The 13,254-nt window shown below is 41.1% G+C and overlaps 1 protein-coding gene across 2 annotated transcripts in view; it reads left to right on the top strand.

The window, feature by feature from the left end:
* SACS (sacsin molecular chaperone) overlaps positions 1 to 13,254 on the top strand; it is a 46,354-nt gene that overhangs the window by 9,422 nt on the left and 23,678 nt on the right. The window contains exons 2-9 of one of the 2 annotated variants that reach the window (XM_082220211.1): positions 3,775 to 3,925; positions 5,188 to 5,275; positions 5,666 to 5,751; positions 6,833 to 6,944; positions 7,396 to 7,542; positions 7,939 to 9,421; positions 10,086 to 10,177; positions 11,265 to 11,291. In XM_082220211.1, the coding sequence (XP_082076337.1) occupies positions 3,775 to 3,925; positions 5,188 to 5,275; positions 5,666 to 5,751; positions 6,833 to 6,944; positions 7,396 to 7,542; positions 7,939 to 9,421; positions 10,086 to 10,177; positions 11,265 to 11,291 (2,186 nt within the window). The remainder of the gene's footprint in view (positions 1 to 3,774; positions 3,926 to 5,187; positions 5,276 to 5,665; positions 5,752 to 6,832; positions 6,945 to 7,395; positions 7,543 to 7,938; positions 9,422 to 10,085; positions 10,178 to 11,264; positions 11,292 to 13,254) is intronic. The other variant, XM_082220212.1, reaches the window with a different exon arrangement.

The raw sequence follows: 13,254 nt of genomic DNA, 5'->3' as shown, positions 1-13,254 counted from the left end.
ATTTGTGAGAAGGTAAAAACATCCACAACTTGTTTTTAATATTACAGTCTATTTTTTTTTGGGTGGGGATACACTAGAAAAGATTGGCCATTGAAATTACTCTTTCTTAGGTCAAAAAGGGAATGTTAGTAAAAAAAGGTGTTTTTAAGTTTGCAAACATAGAAATGATGTATCAGTATTTCAAATTTTAAATGTTCTTTGGAAGACCTAATTGTATTTTCAAAATAAAATCCTGTATTTTGGATTAAGAATGCCTAACATTTTTCAAAAGCATGAGTGAAAGGATTATGTATTTATTTTGCAGTTATATGAATGGAATAAAATTGTGCATGCTTGCTCAGAAAGAGTGGTTTTAAGTATGGAATCAAGTGGTGGGAATTAATTAATGTGATGTGATATGCTGCAGTCAAGAGCCTGACCAAGGATGTGATTTTTGAAGAGAGTGAAAATTAATGTACCATTTGCTCCAGTAAGGATCAGTGCCCCTACCCTCTGACATGTTTTTAGTTTCAAAAGTGGTATTAACAGTTCATAATTCATGATAATGTGTTTCTATATGGGGGTATATGCACAAGAGTGCAAAAAAGCACATTAAAGTTAACTTAAAATGGCTCATATATGTACAAAGATATTGCTGCCCCTTGTCTGAATTGTTTCAGAATTGTGCTCTTTCTAGGGCAGCACTTGCTAAGGATGCAGGTTGATACTGGGGCTTATTCACGAACATAGGAAGCTGCCTTTGAGCCCTCATACCGAGTCAAAAGACTGGGCCATCTAGCTTAATATTGTCCACACTGACAGGCAGCACCTCTCCAGGATTTAAGACTGGGGTCTCTCCCAGCCCTATTTGGAGATGGCCAGGATTGAACCTGGGCTCTTCTGCATTCAAAGCAGATGCTCTGCCCCTGAGTTGTGGCCCTTTCTCATATTTACTTCTGAGTAAACATGCTCAAGGTTTTGAAACTTGCACACTACTCCCACCACCAAATTACGGTATATCTGCAAAGATGTCTAGATACTGAACTGAAAAAAGAAATACTGTCCTTTTGTCAGTGGTAGTAGTCCTGGGGAAAGTTGCTAGCAGGGCAATTTCCATGTACTGTACACCCTCGTGAAAAGCAGGCTTTAAAAAAATGTTCCTGCTGCAATTAAGAAGCTCCCTGTGGCGACAGGAGCATTTGTCTGACAGAGCAGAGGCGGAAGCCACTTTCTGAGAAGAGGGGAGCCTGCAGTAAGGAGGGTTCTGGAAGGGAAGAGCATCACCTTAGCATTCAGGTCTCTGGCTCAACCCTCGCTCGGCATCGCCCTAGTGGGTCGGGAGAGACCTCTTGCCTCGAAACGCTGGAGTGCTACTGCCAGCCAGGGTCGGCAACACGGGGCTACACGGACCAAAGGCCTGTGCTCTGTATGCGGCAGCTCCCTACGCTCCTAGCAGCGTCTGCGCGCGCATTTCCCGCCTTTGTTCACTGGGGACGAGGGCGTGGGTCCTCTGCGCACGCCGCGCCGCAGGGCGAGCGCTTCGTGAGGAGATTTCTCGCCACGGTTACTATTGTTTTGAACGAAGCGTCTGCGGGGACGGGGCTTTCGCTCTCATCCTGCGCTTGCCCTCCCCGCCCCTTCCTTCCACGCCGGCTTCCCGCTCGACCCTCCTCAGCGGCGGCGGCGGCACCCGCCAGCTTTTCCCTCCTCCCTTCCTTCGTCCCTCCCCTGCGGCGGAGAATCGCATCGCGCCTCCCTCCGCCGACGGTTGCTGCCCGTCCTCCTCAGGGCAAGTCCCCACCCCTTCCCCATGTGCGGAACCGGCGTCGCCAGGAGGAGGAGGAGGCGGGCTGAGAGAGAGAGAGAGAGAGAGAGAGAGGGGCCTGGCAGGCGTCGCGGCTAACGGTCTTTTTCTAATCTGGCGGGCGCGAGCGGCGCCGCTTCGAGCTGCCTGTCACGGACCGAGTGGGCCTGGCTGGCGCGGAGGAGGCGGCCGGGCATGTGAGTGAGGCCGGGCGGCGCGCGGGCTGTGCGCCTCGGGGTGAGGGAGAAAGGGGTGGGTCGGGGGGTCGACTGGCTCCTCTCCGCCCCCTCGAGGCTCTTCCTGACCCTCTTTTTGCTCAGGAAGGAGTGGGACCTAGGATTGGGCTACACGTGTCGTGCAATGGGGGCGGGAAGCACACACCACACACACGGGTCCCGCGTGGTGCCTTGCAGTCTTGCAGCTTGGTTTGTGTCATGAGCTTTCACGGGCCGCAGACGCGATGGATGGTGAATGTCGATGGTGTGCCTGCCTGCCTCCCTTTCTGCCTTGTTTATCCCGTGCAGAGGTGTGAGCATCCACACACACCTTACACCCCTCACTTTCCGTGTCTGCTTCGTGCAGCTGACGTTATGGGCAGTGAACCAAGAATGCTTCTGCTGCTATAAGTGTGTTAAACTTCTAGCCTGACGCAGGACTTGCTGAGTATCCCATTCTTGGTTGGGCAGCAGGACAGGTCCCCCCCCCCCACTGGGTGCTGAGCATAAGGGGCATCACAGGGCATCACAACTACAGTGGTACCTCGGGTTACATACGCTTCAGGTTACAGACTCCGCTAACCCAGAAATAGTACCTCGGGTTAAGAACTTTGCTTCAGGATGAGAACAGAAAGTTAGCTTAAATTAGCTAAAGTGGTGCTTCAGGTTAAGAACAGTTTCAGGTTAAGAACGGACCTCCGGAACGAATTAAGTACTTAACCTGAGGTACCACTGTATAATGTAGTGAATAGAGCAGAACAAGAGGTGAGAAGTAGGGTGGCGCCAAATTTTGGCCTTGCACAGGGCACTGCTGAAATTTGAAAGACCAGATTTTGCCCCGGGTGTATTGTGGTAGTGTAAGGGCCAGATAAAGTAATTCTTAAGAAGGAAACTTAAAGACGATAGCTATCATAATTATATAGGTTTTCATCAACTGACTTTTACTTAGAGTAGTCCCATTGAAATTAATATACCTAAGTTAATAATGGCCATTAATTTCTACTCTACTTGTAGGAAAGGTTAGTTGAAGGCAATCTGTAACATATAACCATGATGTACCACTGTTAGAATACAGCATCTGTGCTCTGTTTCAAAAAGGTATTAATTAAACTGAAGAAGGTACAAAAACAGCTGCTAAAGTGATCAAGGGTTGGGGCATCTTTCCTGCAAATAAAAACAAACCCTTTTGGTGCTTTGGTAAACAGCTATGGAGTTCAGTGGCTGTAGGCTTCTGAACATTCATACAGTGGTGCCCCGCAAGACGAATGCCTCGCAAGACGAAAAACTCGCTAGACGAAAGGGTTTTTCGGTTTTGCGTTGCTTCGCTAGATGAATTTCCCTATGGGCTTGCTTCGCAAGACGAAAAGCCGCTTGAAGAGGCGCAGTTGCGACTGACCGTGCTTCGCAAGACGAAAAGACTCGCGGAACGAATTATTTTCGTCTTGCGAGGCACCACTGTAATTTAAGGAGCAGAATTTGTAACCCCTTTCTGATAATATTAGAGTCATTCAGGGAAATTGATTGAAAATAGGTTTATGACAGGTAGAAAGAGATGCTTATTCACACAGTGCATAGAGTACTTTAATTACTACAGCATGTGATGAGGGCCGCTACCTTGGATGGTTTGAGTAGTTCATAGGTGATAAACCTATGAACATAAGAGGTTCTAATAATGTTCTAATAAGAAAGGATGTCTAGCTCTGCTTGGCTTTGTATTGCTGTTTCCTTTCTCCATTCATTCAAATAAGATGCCCTATCCTTTATTTTTTGGTGTAGGACAGCCACAGTGACTGTGCTTCATGACTATGTGGGCTGCAGGACGTTTGAGGTGCCTTCTTCAGTGTCTGTGGCATCCATAAAAGAGTTAATTTATCCAGAGACAGGTTTTCCTGTAGCTGAGCAGTGTCTCTACCACAAGGGAAGAGAGGTAAGCTTCCTTAGTCTTCTGGAAAGCTTCCAGATACCCTTTTTGAAGTAGTTTTGAAATTGTTACTTTCCTTCTGAGAAATACAGGAAAGCATTAATTGACAGACTAGCTAAATTATAAATTGTTGTATTAGTAAGGAGTATGTTTTAATTATGGTTGTTACTGATTTCAACATATAATCTCCTAAAAACTTGAGCCCAACCTTCCTCCTTGTGTTTCATATTAATATATCATATTGGCTAGGAACATAGGAAAAGCTGTTTTGTACTGAATCAGACCACTGGTCCATGTTGCTCAATATTGTTCACACTGACTAGCAGAAATGCCCCAGGGTTTCAGATAGGGGACATTCCCAGCCCTACTTGGGCATGCTGAGAATTAAACATTTGCATACATAGCAGATGCTGTGCCATTGAGCTATGAACCTTCCTCGCATAGTCTTAAGAGACCTGGACATCAAGTCATTTGTTAGGATAGTTTGTGCTGGTGGGTCTGGTCTCCTGCTCTTCCAGTGCAATAAGTAGGTCTTTACAATGAGCAGGGAAATGAGTGGGTGGTGTCCAGTGATGCTGCTTCATGTGTGCAGTAGACTTCTGTGTGCCTAATGGAACTGATCTCCTGTGTAGCCCTCTGTGCACCCTCAAAATCTGCTCCAGAAGGTTGGGGTATCTTCTGGAGCAGACTTGGGTGGGGGTGGGCATGGGGAGAGAAGAGGAAGAAGATGTAATGCTGCTTGCATAGTGTTAGATATAGCCAGGTATCTCCAGAAAACTTGTGATGGCTGGGGGAGAGTTATTCAAATCTTAAGGTGTATTGATTGAGGGCCCAGTTTTTTCGAACTGATGCTTTGGAGCTGGTTCTTCAAGAAAGCATGTCTTTGAATTTTTTTAAAAGTGTAGATGATGTTTACATAATGAGGATCTGCTCTGATTCAAATTATATGCAACTGTATTTCATATAAATAGATACAATTATATATTTTATTGACACAACTTACACTGCTGAAGAAGAAAGCTTTTCTTTTTCTACGTAATATGTGGGAAGATAGCCCCATAGGCCAAATTAGGACCCTTACTGGGCCCAATTTGATCCAGAGGCCAGAAATTTCCCATGCCTGATAAATATATCCTGATAAATATTTATGGCGGCACATGTGGTCATTTGTTGACTGGTTGTCTTCACAGGTTGAAGCAGTTTATATACTTTTGATACATTGCATATTCAAGAATGCACAACATTAAAAAAAAAACTTTCCCTTTCAGTTGTCAGACTGTGTTGAGGTTGGGGACCTTCAGACTTCTCAGAATCATGTATTTCTAAATCTTTTGTCAAAGGGCCTAAAAGGAGGAGGTATAGTAAATTACAATAAATCTTCCCTTTACCCTTGCATCTCTCATTTCTCCTCTTTTTTACTATTTTTCATCTCTGCATATATTCATTTTTAAAACAAATTACAAAAACAGATTTCTATCTAAAGGAAAAAATTGCAGTGTACATTCCTGTATGAGTCAATTTATCTTATAGTGTGAATGATTTAAGACATACATTTTTCTTTCAAATATTTTCAGCAATTTTATCCTTTTCATCAGTTTATAGTGTTACATTCCTAGCCTGTAATCTGTGAATTAACAATCTGCAATACAAACCTGAAACTAATAATTGCAGTCGTGAAGAGTAACAATTATGTGTCTTTTCTCCCTAAAACAAGTACATGACATTTTGCTTCTTCTGCATTTCTAGGTCGTTTTGGACAAACAACTCCACCGCTTGTTGATTTCCTTAAAGATATTTTAAGAAGATATCCAGAAGGAGGACAGATTCTTAAGGTACAGTGTAACAACATATTTTAAAATAAGGAATTCAAGGAAATTAAAGTAAGGAAAACATTTTAAAGTAAGAAAAACAATACCTTGCTATAAATATGTTAACGAACAGTGCTTTGCACATTTTTAAATATGGAACTGGGGTACTGAATAACATTATTGGTTCTGTTTTTCCTCCTGGTTTAATGACAGAAGGAAATTAGAAACTTCCGTTTGTTATTTTACAGTACACCATGAGTCAACTGTTCATGGGAAACTATGGTTTGTCCAAACCATGGGGTTAGTTTTGTGTATGTGTGCCAACCAAGATATTAGACCATGATTTATTGACAGAAGCTGGAGCTTGCAATGTCTCCCCCTCTTAAGTGAAGAACAGGGTAAGAAGAATGGGATACTTGGAAGCCTGAGGCTTGCTTTTGCTTAGGTTCTTATTGAAAAACCATTGCTTTTTGTTGTATTTGAACTGTGCTTATAGTTTTGTTGACAAATTTTATATTTGTATATACAGTGGTACCTCGGGTTACAGACGCTTCAGGTTACAGACTCTGCTAACCCAGAAATAGTACCTCAGGTTAAGAACTTTGCTTCAGGATGAGAACAGAAATCATGCGGCAGCAGCAGCGGGAGGCCCCATTAGCTAAAGTGGTACCTCAGGTTAAGAACAGTTTCAGGTTAAGAACGGACCTCTGGAATGAATTAAGTTCTTAACCCGAGGTACCACTGTATATGGTAGTTTAAGGAGGTGTCACTATATAGGTTCCACATAAGATAAGAATCTCAGAATTTGAAATGCTGATAATTTACACAAAAAATATATGTTAACTATATATTGCCCTTAAGTATGCTTGACCAGCATGGGAATAATGCCTTTAACAAAAAGTAATTGAAACATTTGGAACTTGAATGAGATATTAATGCCACCATCTTCCGCTGTGTTGTATCTTAGTCTATATTGCATCTAATCACTCCATCACAAGCAGAGGTGAATACAGTAGTCGAGTAGGATATCTGCTGATGTTATTTAATCCCATTTGTTAATTATTGCATGTTATTACATAGCTCTCGATATTTGTTTTGTTTTCAGGAATTGATTCAAAATGCAGAAGATGCTGGTGCCACAGAAGTTAAGTTTCTATATGATGAGACTCAGTATGGGACAGAGTCTCTGTGGTCTAAAGACATGGCACAATATCAGGGTAAGTTATCTTTTCCATATCTAATTTTCTTCCTGAATTATTAGTTTTATTGTGGTGTAGTGATATACTGAGGAGCATAGCTAACTCTAGAACATTGCAGCTAGGCTTACATTTTACATTTGGCTTTCAAAAAGAGCTATTTGGTTAGTAATCCAGTTGTATCAGTTTGTGGCTCAAGATAATTGACTCTAGGCTTAAACTACCATTTAATCGATCTGTGCTGTTGCTAGTTAGGTTTATCATGAAAATGAGTTAGAAACAAGTGTTTGGATCTTTAAAATATGTAAAACTAATCCAAAATTATAGAATCAGTTGGGGTTAAAGTCAGTTTCCGTTTGTATCCGTATTCTTTATAGTACTCAGTAATTTAATTATAAATATCTAAATATCTATGCTGTTTCCAAATCAGCCTATATTTTTACATTTACCATGTCTCCCCCACCCCCTTTAGGTCCTGCACTTTATGTATTCAACAATGCAGTTTTTACCCCCGAAGACTGGCATGGAATTCAGGAGATAGCAAGAAGCAGAAAGAAAGATGATCCTCTTAAAGTTGGAAGATTTGGAATTGGTTTTAATTCAGTTTATCACATTACAGGTAGTTACAATGCATTTTTTATGCTGCAGACTTAATGTTGCATGGGGGGGGGGTGAACACCATCTGTGCATTCACTTAAGGCTTGCTCCAAGTTTAAAATTTGTTTATTCTAAGATTGAGCTTGTATAAAGGGAAGAAAAGTCTGACAAAAGTAGTTTCATTTAAAACATTTATTGGGTGCTTTGTAGAATTTTTGTCTCCTGAGCATTGGAGGAAGACTGGGGGTTCTGTGGTGTTTAATTTTCCTCTTTTTAGTAGTGGTTTCTTCTTTTCCTGCTTAATTTAATGTATGTGTTAGATTGTTGTATATGTAATAATTGAAGGGATTTTAAGGCTTTTGTTGTTGTTGTAGACTTGTAAACAAGCTGTTCATACTTTTTTGCTTCTATTTTGTAGATGTTCCTAGTATATTCAGTGGTGACCAAATTGGAATGCTGGACCCTCATCAAACACTTTTTGGACCCCATGAATCAGGTCAATGTTGGAATCTAAAGGATGACATCAAAGAAATTAATGAGTTGATAGACCAGTTTAAGCCTTTCGTTGGTGTGTTTGGAAGCACTAAGGAAACCTTCAATACTGGTCATTTCCCTGGTACATTCTTTCGTTTCCCTCTTCGCCAGCAACCTTCCCAGTTAAGTAGCAATCTGTACAACAAAGAAAAGGTTCTTGAATTATTTGAATCCTTCAGAGCGGATGCAGATACAGTACTCCTCTTCCTTAAAAGTGTGCAAGATGTCTCATTACACGTTAGGGAAGCTGATGGGACCGAGCGACTAATTTTTAGAGTCACTGCCAGTGAGAATAAAGCTCTGAAGCACGAAAGACCCAACTCTATCAAGATTCTGGGAAATGCAATAAGCCAATATTGTAAAGGTGTTCCGAGTAATAGTATAACATGTGTGACATACCACATAAACATAGTTTTAGAAGATGAGTGTGTTAAAGATGCACAGAAGACATCGTGGTTGGTATGTAACAGTGTTGGAGGACGAGGAATATGCAATGAATTGGACTCTTTGGCTGATGACTTGAAGTATATTCCGACTATTGGCATAGCAATGTCTTTATCAAGTGATGGAGAGGGAAAAGGAGCAGCAGCGCAGTTTTCGGGAAGAGCATTTTGTTTTCTTCCATTACCTCCTGGCGAGGAAAGTAAGACAGGACTTCCAGTTCACGTGAGTGGCTTTTTTGGCCTTACAGATAACAGAAGAAGTATCAAATGGCGAGAGCTGGATCAATGGCGAGATCCAGCAGCCCTGTGGAATGAGCTGCTTGTGGCCAATGTGGTCCCCAAAGCCTATGCAACCCTCGTATTGGAAGCAATTAAACGAATGGAAACAGAAAAGAATTCAGATTTCCCACTGTCAGCTGAGAGAATTTATAGATTATGGCCACAAAAAAACAAAACAAAAGTTCACTGGCAGCCAATTATAGAACCTCTTTTGAATGAATTGTTCCAGAATGAAGTTATTTACTCCATCACTGATAACTGGATAAAGGTTGAGGAGGTATATTTTTCAGAAATGGATGAGAGTTTGGAATACACCCAAGCTGTGCTAAACTACCTCCAGGACTCGGGGAAAGAGGTTGCTAAGGTACCAGACAATATTGCTAATGCAGTTGACCTGATTGTTTCTAGTACAAAACCTGTGAAAAAAGTGACTCCTGGTACAGTGCGGCAAGTATTAAGGCAATCTGGACACAAGGGACCAGCTGATGAAAAGCTTCATGTCTTAGATTTTGTGCTTAGTGATGGAAACTACAGTGAGCTTATTGGACTGGAGCTTTTACCATTACAAAATGGGAATTTTATTTCATTCTCTTCATCTACATCAGATCAGGATGCAATTTACATAACTTCAGAAAGTTTCCCAAGGTATAACATGCATTTTATAGCATATTTTATAATGGTGTAAGTTTTTTATTTAAATGTTACTCTGTATAGTTCACAGAGTATAACATATACAGTTCTGTACAGTGGAGTCACAGAACTGTGCATGTCTTCCTTTTGTGAGCTGGGAATGGAGGCTGTGGTTTGGCATTTGGCCACATACTCAGATGCAGCACATCTTTATGACCATATTCCCATGCATGCTTAGTAAGCATCTTGTAATGTACTTGCCTATCCACTAGACAATACTAGAAAATCATGAATGCATTCCACTTGTCTATGGCTGGTGGCCAGGGATTGACTGTGGTATACGAGGGAAGGGTTTTAATTGTCTCCCCCCACCCCATCCCCATGCTGCACTCTCAATAGCAATTGCTTCCCCTCTCCAAGAGTTGCTATTCCTCCTAGGAGAGGTGTGACACAATGGTGTTTTTTGTGAAGTGTGTGGCCACAGTGGGGCTGTCTTGCTGCACAATCTTGGCTGAGGTATACCGTAATCATTTGCTTGGGAGGGAACATGGAGAGGATAAGAACTTATTATTCACTAAAAAAATAATGAATAATATTACTACATTTACAGTATTTGTGCCTTTGGAAAATGACACAAGTTATATGGATGATCAACACTCTCTTTTTAATGACATACTAGGTCCCTCTTCCCAGGTCTTGAAGGAAGATTACTTGCTGATGATCTGAAGCCACAAGTTCTGGCTGCTTTGAAAGATGCTGCCAAAAGCAGAGGTAAAATATGTTTATATGGCTTATCATGACACAAGTACAGCCCACTAAAATGCATATACTGTAAGCTAATCAGGACACAAAACACTTAAGAGTGGACATAAGTAAAGGCAAAAGGAATGAAATACAGTGGAACCTCAGGTTATGGTGGGGATCCGTTCCAGAGGCCTCGCCGCAACCCGAAAATGATGCAACCCAAAGAGTCGCGTCTGCTCACGCACGCGGCACGATTTAGCACTTCTGCGCGTACGCGAACGGCGCAAACCCAGAAGTAACCTGTTCCAGTACTTCCGGGTTTGTGCTGGTCACAAGCTGAGGGTGATGTAAGTCGGAGGCAACGTAACCCGAAGCTCCACTGTAATTCAATTTTTTTTTTAATGATCCATAATCATTTTATGTATCCATGAGAGTCAGGCTTATTACTGAATCAGAAGAAATGAAAATTTAGAAGCAAATATCCTTCTTGGAAAAAATATATCCATTGTATACTACAGTTAGTATGTGCTGTTGTTCATGTTGATCAACATAGACAAAAAAAATCATGTGTGAGACATTCTTCAGATTTAAAACTTTTGCTGGGAAGAACTGGCTCACTTTATGTCAACTTGTACGGATCTTCAGTATGCAATATTGAGATTAAAATATTGAAAAATAGCCACATCCTAGTGAGTGCTACCCTTATTTTTCTTGTGTTCTGTGTAGCAAACTCTGACGAGAACTGTCTTTATTTATGCCTAGCTTTGCACAAAAAACTTCCAAAAGAAATAACAGATGCATTGATACAGTAATGATGCAACATGCTGAATAAAAGTAGAACTGCAACAGAGATTTCGACAGTTGTTGCTATATACAAAAGGTCACTCATTCCTTTAGTATAATAGGAAAATTTTCATTCTGGTTATTTGAAAGAAAATGGTTAATGTGCGTATGGAAGAATCCCTTTTATCCGACCAAAGCAGCCATTTCCTTATATAAAAGAATGGACAAATCACTGCAGTTACAGTTTGCTCTCGCACACATCATAGTTGTCATGTGTCATTATTATTATCATCTTTATTTCCTCCTTAAAATGCATTTCATTATATTTTAGCCCAACAGCTTCTCTGGGGATTTTCAGGTAGGACTGTTGTCTGAGTAACTGCTGAACAAAAGTCTAGCATTTGTGTGCGTTTGATTACTGGTTGTTCTGCTTGACTCATGTTCCAGAATGGTAATGGTTACAGCCCTGGTTCCCTTGTGTTTTTTCAGATTTTAATTACTTCTACTAATACTGCTTAAAGAGATATTTGAAAAATAATTTCTGTAAGGTTATAAGAAGAATATTTCTCAGGAAACTGAAGAAACTTGTGAATGCTATCCAATATGTGGTTCATACTTAGTTTTATACACAACAGTTTTCATTATGAGCAACTTTGAATTAGTAAAGTGTTCTACTAGGAACATAGATTTATAAAAGCTTTGTAAAGATTGTATGTATAAGTTGAGCTGATGCAATAGGTCATGTATCTTAATTAAAAATTATATTGCAATTAATTCATAAAAGAGAAAGACAGCAATAAACAGGACATCCAAATAAAAAGCAAAAAAGTTCCTATCTCGCTTCCTATGCCCTTCAAGTTTTCTAGACAATTATTTCATAAAAGTCATATGCCACACCTCTTATTTACAAAAAGAATTAAACTTAAAATTTGAAACATGTATTTAAAATGTTCAAACGATAATTAAAAATTACAGTAAGCTAAAGAGATTGAAATACATGGAAGTGCTCTATTTGTCTGGATAGGCTTACCTGAACAAAAATGTTTTAAGCGGGTGCTGAAAAGAGTACGACAAAGGCTTCCGGTTGTGAGCGACGCCATCGCTTCCAGGCGGAGAATCCCGGGTTTTTCGGAGGATTAAGGGGGTCTTTGGGCGCAGTGACCCCCCGAAGTAGTGTCTGGAGGGTGTACAGACACTCAGGCTCCCGCGGAGAGCCAAAACGCAGACCACCCGGCCGCCAGGTAACTCCACGGAGCGAAGAGAGCGGCGGGGAGGAGAAGCGGGCTAAGGGGAAGCCATAGCTAACTCCGGAAAACGAAGCCCCGAGCTTGCCGGGGGAGCTCACAATTCTCGAAACTAAGGAACCCGGGCTTAAAACAATTCCAGGACAAACCAGGGGAATTAAGGAAAGCACCGGTGGATTATATTTACTTACGAGACTAGCACTATCTCCAATCAATTTGTACGCATTGGGGAAGCAAAGTTGCCGAAAGTGAAAGCGTGTCGCCGCTAGCGGCTACAGTTTCTTTCCCCCCTCAAAGCTGCTACAAACTATCTGATACAAACTAACTCTTTGATTGAGAAAGAAGAACTTAAGCTAAAAGGGGGGAACGGAGGGTCAAGAGCTGGAATTCTAAGGTCCTTTTTGGAATTCTGAAAGAGGAAGCTGAAAAGAATAATTGCAACTCCTTTTTTTTTCTTCTCAACAAAAAGGCTGCGTAATAGAGGAAGTGCTTTTGACTCCATTACACGGTCAGTTTTTCGGGCTATTTCTGTTCCTGTCTTTGCCTTGCTCTGCAAAAATCTTTGTTTGGGTGCCTCTTATGTAACCCATTTGGATTTAATTCAAAGTACTGGTCTCTAAATGGCATCAGAGAATTGAGGAATTGGACAGGCAGCTGAAACCCTCATTTTCACTATACCACGGTTTTTTTCCTTTCCCCCCCTTTTTGGTAGTCTACCCAGTTAACTTCAGGAATCCAGGACACCCAGTGGCCAGAAGAGTAACTACAGCTAGGTTATATTTTTCTTCTCAATCAGTCTCAATCATCATATGTGTTTTATCTGACTCCTTTGTTTAAAGACTGAACTGGACTGAATAATTTTACAACTACTTTATAAACTTTACAAGGAATAGCCCAACTGGGGTAGAAGGTTATTATATATATACATATCTTTATTTTTTTTCTTTTTCTTTTCCCTTTTGTTTTTGCTCCTTCAATTTTGGACTGGGGAAAGAGGACTTGAATTTTGAATCTGGAATCCTTTTTTTCCCCCCCTCTTTTCTTTCCTTCTTATTATTTATATATACCCATCTGAAA

This window comes from Podarcis vaucheri, assembly GCF_965113315.1.
Source record: "Podarcis vaucheri genome assembly, chromosome: 4".
NCBI classification, from domain to species: domain Eukaryota; kingdom Metazoa; phylum Chordata; class Lepidosauria; order Squamata; family Lacertidae; genus Podarcis; species Podarcis vaucheri.
The sequence above is the reverse complement of the archived record's forward strand: the minus strand, read 5'-3'. Positions and strand labels throughout refer to the sequence as shown.